This window comes from Aulonocara stuartgranti (genome assembly GCF_965226115.1).
Source record: "Aulonocara stuartgranti genome assembly, chromosome: 22".
NCBI classification, from domain to species: Eukaryota; Metazoa; Chordata; class Actinopteri; order Cichliformes; family Cichlidae; genus Aulonocara; species Aulonocara stuartgranti.
Window position 1 is genome coordinate 1,541,683 of NC_138957.1, and position 13,074 is coordinate 1,554,756.

At 42.6% G+C, this 13,074-nt stretch overlaps 1 protein-coding gene across 2 annotated transcripts in view; it reads right to left on the minus strand.

Annotated features, from left to right (window-relative positions):
- thrb (thyroid hormone receptor beta) overlaps positions 1–13,074 on the minus strand; it is a 116,458-nt gene that overhangs the window by 23,439 nt on the left and 79,945 nt on the right. For both annotated transcript variants that reach the window (XM_082521596.1, XM_082521595.1), the window contains exons 3-4: positions 4,223–4,292; positions 2,261–2,311 (exon numbers count right to left, since the gene is read on the minus strand). In XM_082521596.1, the coding sequence (XP_082377722.1) occupies positions 2,261–2,311; positions 4,223–4,229 (58 nt within the window). In that variant the 5' untranslated portion in view covers positions 4,230–4,292. The remainder of the gene's footprint in view (positions 1–2,260; positions 2,312–4,222; positions 4,293–13,074) is intronic.

The following is a 13,074-nucleotide window of genomic DNA, read 5'->3' on the forward strand; positions in this document are numbered from 1 at the left end:
ATTTGGATTACTTCCTGATATGTGAACAACACACACACACACACACACACACACACACACACACACACACCTTATCACTTATTGAACAGCATTCTGTAAGGAGACACTTTAAGAGCCAAATGTGTTCTCATAGTTGCTGACACAGCATTTCATCTGTGCAGCAGTTGAGTTGAAGCTTCAGCTTTCAGTGGGTGACAGGGCTGCAGTGCTGTGGAACCACGGTGTTGGTATATGTGCAGAATGTGGTCAGCACTGTCTCAGGAAGGAAAGCTCCTTCTGAATATAATAATAATTATGGGATCTTTATAGGTTTGCTATGTGCACTTATGCAACCCTGTCACCTTTTAAGGACATTTCTTATCACTCCTTAAGCCCCAAGATGATTCCAAGCTACAGATCCTGCATAGCTGCTTAGACTCTATTAAAGCTTGGATGGCAGACAGCTTTCTCCGACAGAAGTTTGTGCTCCTGACAGATTTGTGTCTAAGGTAATAGAAACCTTTGGTCCCCTTGCATACGTCTGCTAAACCCTCTGTCTCCGGGTAACTTCACACTTTTACATTGATGCTCGTGTCAAATCTCTGCTTCACTCTTGTTTTTAAACCACTTAAGAAATATTGCCAAGTTAATCCCACAGTGTCACACTCTGAACTGTAAACTGTTATTGGTGCATATATTTCAACACTGTAATTCACTGTTCACTAGTCTAAGCCAAATGTCTCCAGCATGCTGCGGCGAGGCTTCTTCGTCCTCACATATCACTTTTAGAGCTCTGCATGGAAAAGAACCTGCACACATCTGAGTATGTGCTCAGCAGGTCCCTGGGTCATGTGATCAGGGCTGTGCATTACGCTGAAAATGAAGGAGTAACAGTGACCCCAGAATCTCTCCCTCTGTGGGCTCTCCCACACAGCTGAGAGTCAGCTTTTTAGACTTGTGTTCGACTGACCTTTGTTTTCAGGGTTCTGGTTAACCCTTTAAGACCTACCACAGAACCAAGTCCGCCAGAGCTTATATCATATTTTTACAGGCTGTGGAGCCATTTTTGGGAGCATTTCAAGTTGCTATACATCAATACAACTGTTATAGCCCAGATTTTAATAATATGTATGCATTAAGTCCATAGTAATTACATAAATTGCAAAAAAGTGCAATAAACTACCAAAAAATTGAAAATTGTTTTTGTTTTTTTAACATATATTTCTAGTTAGAGAAATTTAAGAGGCTCATCCCTCAAAACTGTAAATACAAAAAAGTTGCACAAAATAGTTTCCCACCACAGGAAATTTATTTTGAGTGTCTTCATAGTTCTATTTTTGAAATACACCAATTTTTATACACTGCAGGAAAAACGGAAATAAATATTATACTGCAAATTTGCAAAAAAGCAGCATGTGCATCAAAATAAACTATTTCCAGCAGTGCAACATGAGTCCTCAGCATCCCAGAAACGACACAGAAAGTCATGAAGTCAAACATAACTTTTAAAAAGACCAGCATAGGCTCATGAGGCCCTGATGGTAAAAAACTACATTTCCACGAAAATGACGTCACTTCCGGTTTCGGGCAGGTAATGGCGGACGTGCGAATGTTCGCGCTGACGTCTATTCCAAGTATGAAGTGTTATGAACAGCTGATCGGATCGGCAAAGCGTGTTTCTGGAATATTATGTTTTTGTTGCTGCAAGTGCTTTTTATGCAATTTTTGCAAAGCTTTATGTGGAAGGAAACTGTGACTTAGGACAAGCTGATGGCATCAGATGTAAGTACAACTCCTCCGGTTTCATATGCAAAAAAAATTATTGCGCTAGCTTACACGGTTGCAGAGCTACTGGGATTTAAAAATAGTTACACAAAATGGAGCATGCCCGCTCCGACCGGCTCTAAAGGGTTAAAGGTGCAAATAAAGCTTTACTTACTTATACATTTTGAACCTCTTTCCTCTTTATTATTATTGTTATTATTATTACAATAAGTGAATGTCCCACTTTTTGAAAGCAAACTCTAAATGAGCTGATGTTTAAACGTCTGAGTTCAGTTACTCTACGTGTTGTAACGTGATGTCTGCAGCTTCCCAACATCGGTGAAACTGAAACGACTGGGATATGATTTATTTTGAACTGAATCTACACAAAAATGTTCTTAAATCAAATAATTCCAGTTTTTGAAGCCCTTTCGAAGTTTTTCCTTAACAAATCCAAAGCTGCGCCATGCTGACAGAAGAAGGAAACAGCAGTGTAGAGAGGGAGGAGAAATATTACCATTTTGAATGGCCTCATCTTTCCAGCGGGGGGAGCATTTTTCTGCTGGCTCTAAAATAGATGGGAGAGGCACTTTAAAAAACACAAGCGACGTTGTCATAAAACAGCTGAGAGAGAGAGAAGCTAATGCTGCTCTGCTTCGTACATGAACTTAAAAGCTTTCAGAAGTTGTTCCAACAGAGCAGCAGGTTCATGTAAAAACTAAAACAGCATCTCAGATACCAAAGCAGTCGTTGTCCCCTTGGAGCTTACATGGTGAATGAAAGCTTAAGTTCATTTTGTCAGTGTGATAACATGTGAGTGTAAGTCTGTCGGCTATGTAGGGATGGCCAGGTCACTGAGGTCGCCCAGGCTGGTTAAATCCAATTCCAGCCCCGCTGACCTCACTGATGCCCAATTTGCTAGTTAAGTAAATAAATGCAGAGCTACATCCTGTCTTGGCTGTTTAATATAGGGCAGCATGGCTGCGTGCAGCGTCCTGCCATCTTCACATTTCTTTGCCTTTTTGATGCTTCGATTTGGCCGAATGAAGTGGTGCTGCTGTGTGTGTGAACAGGGATGAACCATGTTATAGAAATGAATGGTTAATATGTGTGTGTGTGGAAAAGAGCTGATTTTGCCATCAGGCTCAAGCTGAGACCTTTTCACAGTTTAACACTGATCACCTTGATTAAAACATTGTTATCACTCTAAGACAACGTGGACCTCTGGTGGTGAGGGCAGACTATCACTGTCCAACCAAAGTGTAGAGTGTGACATGCAGTGGTCGGGGTTTTGTACTGGTCACTGATCTCTGCCAACAAACACTGCATCAGTCCTGCTGCTCGAAGGGGCCTCCCTGCTACGAGTGTGAGCATCTTCTGTCAGTTACAGCTACCAGGTTAAAATGTTAGGTTATCTTTACAAGCTGATTATTGAGACCTGACCATGTTTTTAAAGCCAACAGCTACAGTCGAGGGAAAAACTGGCTGAGCAATCATTTAATAACAGGTCAGGAAATGGAAAAAGTGGATTATTTCTAAGACCAATACTGATATCTGGTGATTTCTTCTTCACTAGCATTTGTTATGTGCTTGTTTCTGTTTCTTTGCTATCGTAATATGAAAATGCAGTTTAAAAATAGGTTTTAGAAAAGTTGAGTTTCATGGTAACGCAGCAGCAGTTTTAACTGCAGCTATGATACGAATCAAGTTCCTATTGGTGCAAATTCATTTGTTGTACTTTCCAAATCCCTTCTTGTAAAAGGATGGTCATAATTCAAACACTTAAACTTATTATTAGGTCTCGACTCCCTTTTGCTTCCTCTCTGCTTCCACAGCTTGTAGCACCATCATGCAGTCTGTCCTGGATCTGCACATCGGACTCAACTCTGTCATACTGTACATGTTAAAGCAAATATTAGCTTAATGGAGTTGCACACTACTAATTTGATCCTGAACTGCAGTAAAAACTGATTTTTAAAGAACTGTTGAGGAGTTAATGGTTTATTATCTCAGTTGTTTAACACCAGGCTGAATGACTGACTGCTGTCAGATTATGTGCAGAAACTGTTGGGTGCCACAGCAAACCTCACACTTCATTTCTGACCTCGTTGCTGAGCAGCTGACAAATAAACTGTGAAGCAGAGGTCCTGATGTCAAACCGGCTCAGTGAGAAGTGGTGACACAAAGTCATTCTGCTGGTTACTGTGTAGCAAGTCACATATGTTTCTTTACTTCTGTTGTCTAACACAGTGTTCTGAAAGCACTCGGCGTTGGATTACTCGCGTTACAACAGTGCTAACCTGTGCGCTTGTACTTTGCTCAGTGTTGTTTCCCCGATCAGAATTAACCAGTAAAACAGAGTATTTGCTGTTTTTTTAGTTTTCACATCAACTTTCACACCAACTAAAAAATAGAGAATAATAAGACTTTTCTTTAGGTTCCATCATATTTGGAGTGAAGCTGGCAGTGTGAGCCTTACCTGACATACTGGTGGGGCTTCAAGGCAAAGACGTCATCCTCAGAGCCTCATCAGACCTCTGGGTTCCTACCTACCCAAACACAGAAACAAACGCTCAGTCATTCTTTATCTAACAGAGCAGCTTCACACACATCTCTGAACAGCGTCTTTTCCTCACAGCTCGTCATTTTAAAAACGTAAAGTGTACAGGAGTGATCACCCAATGTTAGATTAAACGAAACTGCACAGGCTGCCAGCTCTCAGTTCTCGTCCTCTGTGCAGGATGACATCTAGTGGTTACATGCTCATGTTACGTCTCAGGGTCCAGGTATCATTTCTTTCCCTCTGAGGTTTTGTTAGTGTGCATCCAACACACAAACAACACACTGCACACACCAGGCGTTCAACTCTGCTGCAACGTCCTTGTTTCACTGTTTGTCAGCTAAAGGTTACTCTTAGTAGCAGTTCTTATTTGCACTGATGCTCCTTTGTGTAAAATAGGTGTTTATAATGCATGCAGCACTTAAAACAACTGCACTCATGCAACAACTTCATGTGCCAACAAAGATCATGTGACATCATCACAATCATGGTGTCCAACATAAGGCCCGGGGCCCAGAATTGGTTTGGCCAAGACTCCAATCCATCCTGCACGTTTCACAGCTTTCTGTGACGATAAAGACTCTGCCTGACTTTGCCGTCCACACGACACCACAGAAGAGAAAGACAAACACTGAGACGAGAGACAAGCTTTTGTTTTTCCATCATCTACTATAAAATGTATGTTTTTATTCTTGTGGTCTCACAGTTAATTAACAAAACTGGGGGATGAGCTAACTTTTACATCGTTATCATGTAAAGAAACTTAGATGTACTGCTATATTAAAATATCTCAGGGATTAAATGTTTTACACTGACAGGATGATTCATCCTTTGAGCTTTTAATGCTAGAATGACTCACAGGGTTGTGGTGAGAGGCTTAACAGCCAACGAGACCAACAAGGACGACCCACACAGAATGTTAACTTCACTATTTGGCTTTTAAAATTCAGATAATGTCTCTTGTCTTTTCACTGGGCGATACATCTGATGCTGAGTCTGATAAACAACTGTCAGTGCAGCGGTTTATTGAAAAATGAATAATAAATAAATGAATCAAAGCCACAGCAGCACATCCACAGTGCACAGTGCAGCACGCTATCTGGCTGTTACTGTACCTGACCAGCTGAAACTGTAACTTGCTACAGTAAGACGAGAAAGCAGGAAGCTGAATGTCCTTGAGCAGCTGTCCTCAGGAGGCCACATATGCATCACACTTTCCTGTAGCTGAAGCCACAACAAGAGGACTCCACCTGATTGAGATTGGACTGATAAGAACATGGAGGGCCGCTCTCTGCTCACATAAGCACGTATCCTCTCACTGCACGCCGATCAAACCTCACGTACTGTCACTGTGCTACACCTGACACTTGCACAGCCGATAAAAAAGTGTCAGCATGAAATATCTTCAAGGTTAATAAAACGATTGGAGGATGCAAATGTTATCATGAACAGGTCAGGATGCAGGCTTCAACACATTATAACTAAAAAGAAATGAATAAAAACTGAAGTCAAGCAGAGGTCAGATTAACACTCACTGAACACGCGTGTGGGTATTCCTGAGGACCATCTCAAAGGTCTGGATGCAAACAGGAATACCTGAGTGTTTGTTCCCTGGGTGGTAGGTGCCTGGAATCTGAGGTTACGTGTGGTGGTAACATCTTTTGGTCAGGCCCTGTATACAATCTGCACTTCAATTCATTATGTGCTTGAAACCAACAGGTTGTGTTAAGCAGCGGTCTCCATTAGAATGAGCATTAATGGTGGAGGGTTATGGTGTGATGTTGCTGTGTAAGTAACATCACACATTTTTTAAAAACACGATGCTGCACGAGGAAATGCATAGTCTTCATTCGACAGTCACATGTTCGGCACTCTTCAGAGGAGGCGTTTGAGACAACCTGATGCCATCAGACAGGAGGTCCACAGATGGTGAAAAGGATACAGAGTTGATACAGCTCAGTGCTCTTTATGACTTTCTATAATTACAATTTCTGCACATTACTGTCCCGACTTCCACTGCAGGCAGCATTAGCTGCATTAGCTGAGAGCAGAACAGCCTACTAGACACTTTTTCTACCTGCTTTTGAAAAGACAGAAGCACTGCTACCGGGATGGAGCGATGGTATTTCTCATATTTCTCTGCTTGAAGTACATGTGCAGGTACTGATTTTTACTCTTGAGTTTCCTGGAACAACTAAACTGAGGTCCTGAAAGAATCAACCTTTTGTCTTTTGCTTGATGAAAATGCACCAAGTTGTGACGATCATCAATTTAAACTGTAGCCTTTTGTTTCTCTGAGTGTCAGGTTGTGCACCAGGTTGTGTACAGAGTGCTACACAAACACCATAAATAAATGTGAAATTCTCTCATAGCTGTACTTTCATCAGATAACTGAAGTCAGAAAAGTAAAAACGCTCGGGTAGGGACACGACATGCTATACAAATGGCTTCAATACGTATGGTGGATTTAAAGATCGCATGTGTTGTGCTTCAGCTTGACTGGGCTGATGGAGACCAGGTTTGGGAAAATCCAGACCAAGACAGAATCACCCACAGTTAGGCCAATACAGTCGAACACAAAGATGAATGAAACTCAAATGGTCACCAAAGTCATCGAGTTTCAGATGAAAGCAGCTTCTGTCTGTTGTAATCAGATTTGAGCCGCAGCTGCAGTCAAATCACAATCATGTGATCTCCGGTCACAAAGTGAAACCGTAGTCAGTGCATGCTGTCCTTTACAGATGTCACATCTTACAACTGCAAGCTCACTGAACTCTGTTTGCTTGGAAGCTAGGTTTATTCAAGGGTTTGCACTGCTTTGAGGCTGCGTTTTTCCTCCTGCGGATGACGACAGAGTCGTTTTCTGAAGACGACGGGTCTTGTTTACAATCCTAAATAAGCCTTTGTGAATATGTGTATATTTATCAGCTATAACAATCAGACCCTTACGAATTGATTAGAGCCTTAAAAACATGATAAAATCGTAACTCCTGTGCTGTGGTATGGTTTCAGCATCAGTCCTTGTTTATGGAGAACCTTTGGTGAAGGTAAGTACTGCTGCTTTTCCACAATCTGAAGTCTGAATTAAGGATTCGATAGATTTCCATGAATTACTTTCAGTTTGGGTGTAACATGGAAGTGGACACCAAAAAGCCTCACACTGTGTGACTACTGATGGTGTTTATCTTATTCAACCTTATTACTGTTGGTGTTAAAAATAATTTCTTCTCCAAAATGTCCAGATAGACACACTAACAAACCAACACTACATCAGGTACCATCACTCTGAAATGCTGGTTCTTACTCTGAGCACTCAAAGCGTTTTACACAACTTGCACATTCACGTTTTTTTCTATGCTGCTTCCTATCTAACATTCACACTCCGATGGATGCATCGGAGAGCAACATGGCCATATTTGGCATGCAGACTGGAGCAGACTGGGATTGAACCACCAACCTTCCAGTTAGTAGGTGACCTGCTCGACCACCTGTCACTTACAGCCAGGCCACAGACACATCTGAGGCAACAACAGAGGGAAAACAGAGTGGCTATAAAGAACGAGATGTGACTTACATGTATGTGTTCAGAATCCTGAGGTAAGGCAGGAAACAGGAAATAGGCCTGTAATAGGGCACATGCTGTACACTTCCTCGCTGCTATCATCCAAGGACCAGATTAACTGATAGTTACTGACGAGTACTAAATGAGGCATTTCATTGTCCATTTTTATTTCCTTTATACTTTTATATAAAAGTTCAGCTGTCTGAACTTGTAACCTTGTTCTCTCAGCATTGAACTGGAGAATTGCAGATTTTAACTGCTGAGCATTTTAATTTCCCTTCATTATCTTCATTGTCTGTTATTAGTTAGTTTTCCTTATTTTCTTCCAGTGTAATTACCTTGTAAAACCTTTAGGCAGAGGGTAACGGATACGCAAGAGACACAAAATAAATGAAAAGCATGCTCGTGCATCACCGTGCTCCACTTTTAAACAAGTTTTCTATCTGTAATGTACCGTCACCACATGCGTCCTTCAAACCAGACCCAGCTGACAGAAACTGAAGCTGCATGAAAGTCTGGATCAAAGGTTTGCTGCACACACTTAAAGCCGTTGCAGTGGTGTTTAGCTAACAGAGCAGCACAAAATCATACAATGCATTTCCAGGTTTGCTTACATTAACATTCATGCCAACTTTTACAAGTGCTGAAATGTAAACATGCCATTACTGTCATAAGCACGGTCACTATCAAAGTGTAGTTTGGTCACACCTTAATTCATTTCCTTGTACTGTAGTCCAGCTAATTATTCTTTTGGCAAGTTCAGTAGCCCGGGTCTCGTTTTGGTTTGGTCAGTAGCTCCTTTTCTGTGTCTGAGTTGACTACCAGCACAAAAATCAATCAATCATCAAGTGTCCAAGTGCAGTAATTTATGACCACCGCTACATGTTTCTACTTGCAACTGTCCATCCATCTGTTATCTTCCACTTACCTGGAAAGTCTCCCAAGGGAAGTACTCAGGAAGCATCCTTACCAAACCCACCTATTAACACACAGGAGCAGCAGCTATACTCTAAGATCCCTCTGGATGTCTGAGCTCCTCACCCTATAACTTAAAAGTTTGCTCACTTACCAAGAAATGAACAGTCTCTAACTTTTAACGTAAGTTCAAACTGTATATCAACCAAAAATCCACAAAAAAATAATGATACCAAAGTCATAATTTGAGTATCATTACTACTTTTGGAGAAACCGTGTTGACAAGCACAGTGGTAAGACGTTTCTTGTAGTTGGTCTCTAGGTTTGCGAACATCTCAGCGAGAATCTGGCCCACTCCTCTTTATAGGAATGAAATCTTTCAGGTTTCTTGGCTGTCGCTTGGACACTTGAAGCTTCAGCTCTCTGCACCTACAGACCTGAGGTCTGGAGACTGGCTCGGCCACTCCGTCATGGCTTCTCTGAGTCATTTGAATATTCACTGGAAAGTTTAAGTTGGGCCTATACCTGAGCTTTCTTAGGCACATGACCTGGTGGATGCTGCAAGATTTCAATTCATTAAGGCGTAGTGTGTTATCAGTTTTTGGTTGTAGTCCCAACTGCCATCATTGGGATCACTGATCAGGCTCCACCCAAGCGGTTTCGGGCTGATCCCTGACCTTTCTCATCATCCTCACCCCATGAGGCAAGATTTTGTATGGAGTCAAACCAAAAGCAATTTAAAGTCTTTTTTTCTTGCATCTCTGTTGTCACAGTTGTCACTTTTTCACCAGGCTTCTTGCTTCTTGTGGTCTACAATGTTTTTCATTGACTTTCTGGTCTGGCCATGGAGGTGGGGAGGTTGGAATGGAAGAAATGAAGTCTGTGGACAGGTGTGCTTTATGAACACGGAGTATTTGTAATTGATTGATTGTAGTTGTTGGGTTATAGGACATCACTGAATTTTATTTCATTTCATTGAATAACATGCAACTGTAATGTGCTTTGTCTGCAATTTAGATTGATATTTTGACTCTCTCCATTACAGTGAAACAGTGACTCTCAAAGTGAATCTCGACCAGCGCTGCTACCAGGGAGCTTCTTAACTAACGCAGCGACCTCTGTCAGTGTGATAGATGTGGCTTCCCATGAGTTTTCAGGCTCTGCCTTCTCTATACTGGAAGTTTTGCCTCGGATCATCAAAGTCCTTTTTCCACTGCTAAACAATATCCCAAATCTGGGTCACCAGTTCTTCCCTCTGGCTGAGCACAGCTTGAGCCAAGCCCTGGTTTCCCTTCCTGAGTCCACAGAGAGCTTGCCAGAACAGGGCTCCCAAAAGTCCTCTTCTGTGACCTCCTCTGCTGACGTCCTTTTGGCCCTTTAATACTGTCGCTGCTTTCTTCAGCTTCAGCTTCGTCTAGCAGCCGCCCTGCCCTTTGATTTAACTCACTAGGCAGTGATCAAATAACAGGTCTGCTCTTATCAGATGATACAACAGCAAAGTCGATCATTGCCATGTACACTATGCACATCTTGTGCTTGAGCATGGTGTTTGTTATGGCCAACCCATGCCTAGCACAGAACTCAAGACTCTTCCTTCCATCATGCATCTCCAGGTCTCTGTCAAATTGTTAAAGTCTCCCAGGAGAACTATGGAGACTCCAGGTGGAGCCTCTTCAAAGACCCACCAACACCCAAATAAGATGTCTGTGGGTGGTGCATCCACAGAATCACGTTTTGACATTTTCGAGCAACAACACAAACAAGAATTTCTCTCTTTTTTCCATGAATTGGCCCACTGGCATAGTCAGGGTGACTGAAGTTGTGAGAAATATATTTCTTTGATTTTATAGCAACTTCTGTTTTTTAAATTACCTTCTAATTATTCTGTTATAGGGCATCTCATTTTAACTTTTCTCATTTTAAGGGTTCACGCATAAAATATTTGAAATAAGCCTGGAAATAAAGGATTTAAAAAACGGTCCAACAATGAAGACCTCGTTGTTTGTTGTCACAGCCCATGTGGCCTCACTTGCTACTTGTGGCCTTATGTGAGAGTGAGAACACTTTCACACACAGCTCTCTCTTCACCACACCAGACCATTACAGTGTCCAATCTCGCCGTCATTTCCCATTTATCCTTTTCATACTTGTGAGCGTCCTCCAGATACTTGAACTCTTCTGCCTCGGACACCAACACGGAGATGGCACGGGGAATTTTTCTGTCTGAGGACGATGATCTCAAACGTGCTAATTCTCATTCTGGCCGCTACACACATCACCTGCATACATCAGACATGAGATCATATGGCCACGAAACACAACACCTTCAGCCTCAGGCTGCCCCGAGACAATCTGTCCACAAAAATTATGAACGTAATCGGTGAAACAATGTTAACAGAATTTTTAAATGTTAGAATATCTGTCACAGATAAAGTATAGGGGTGATAAAACAGTATTCCTGCATAAAATAATAATGGGAGCATAAACGACCAGTTATACTTGTTGTATATAAGAGCTTGGTCACCTGAGGTTCAAGTATAGTTTGCTGCTAACTGCTTCGGAGGCAGGATTGTCAGTTTTTACTCATTTTGATAGTAAAACAACCGTGTAGCTTTCACAGTTCAACCATAGTTCAACAGTTCATCTCTGCACTGAATTTGTGTCGCTTGACAATTTAAACTAATGCACAAAACAGACAAATAAATGATAATAAAAATGATAACTGTGGTTGTTTTGAAAAAGCCTTATCTAAAGCCAAATGTCAGCCCTGCCCAGTCTTCAGTTTACATCATGCATCATGAATCAGCACTTACAAGGAACAGTCAACAATAACCGTCATATTGACCAATATGCATGTTATTTGAACTGGCATTTAGATAAGAGTCCATCTTCATCGGACGGCCACTACGCCTGGAGCTCTAATACTTGATTTACAAAGCTGCAACACACAATGCGACGTGATACACGCTCATCATCATGGCAACCTGCATCACACAAGGGAGAGCAGATGGTGCTTTCATTAAAGAATTCAAGCTGACAGAAGAATCAGCTGAATGATCAAGTCTCCAGTGCACTTATCATATTACATTAAATTCTCTGTACACAGAGGCTGCCCACTGTGGTTTGTTATACTGCGTGCACCGTGAGTTGAGTAGGTCCGAATAATCTACTGGGAGCAATGGGACCAATAAGTCATGCTCAGCAGCAAGAACACACATCATGGATGACAGCTGGAGCTGCCAGTCACCTGCAGACCCATGAATGATATTTGGTGCCTAAAGTCATCATCAATAAATATTCCTATTTAAGTGAAACCTTTTTATTTTCACTTACTAATCTCCTCAGAGAGACACAACCCATCTGTTAGGCTTCATTTTTAATAGACAGACGTTGGCAGGCGTGGTTGTGGCACGGCTGCATTGGGAGCTGACGCACTGGAGCTGCATCGGTTCATCACGCCGACCTGCATAAATGGTACTTGGTCCTGAGTGTGGGGTTTATTGTTGATGCGAGTACGGCTGGCAGTGGGAGAGCTGCGGCCACTGTGTGTGTACAGCAACCGTGTGCGTAAATCGTGTGGCGAATAAAAGATGCTGGAAAGCATGGACATGTGGTCAGGTCTGCTGTGCATTCACTTAAGTGGTGCCGAAACCCAGGACAGGCAGCAACAGGAGCAGGCAGCGGTGTCACGCTGCAGGACCAGACCGAGCACCATATGGAGGTGATTAAGAATCTGGCAGCTCGGATCCAGTCCTGGCCGACACCACCCCACCAGCGTCCCCCGGTGGCGTGGGTGTGGAGGAGGTCCGGACTGTTCAGGCCCCCGTGCAGGCCCCCAGGGTGCGACCAGCCAAGGTGCAGCCTGCCTCAGCGACCATACCCACTCCTCAGGTGGGAGCGGCTGGGGCACGGCAGGTGCCTGCACCTTGGATTGACCACAACCACGCCCGCCACACAGTCATGTGTACAGCAGGTAAAACAGGTACTATACACGTCTTTAAGTTTCTAAGTAAATGCATTTCTAAAGGTGCCTCTGACCTGAAACTCTCACCAGATGCTGGTAACACGATGCACATGCATTGTTCAGGTGTGATTTCGGCCCATTCGGCCACATAAACAGTCCTATAAACCCCAAGCTTCAGTCCTTCCACAGAGTTTCAGTTGGAGTTGATTGGCTGGGCCATGCTTTATTTTCTTTCTGTAAAACCAGCTGAGCGTTCCCTTGGATGTGTTTGGGATCACTGAAATGCCCATCATTGTTTCAGCTTCATCATCCTGGCAGCAGATTTTTATC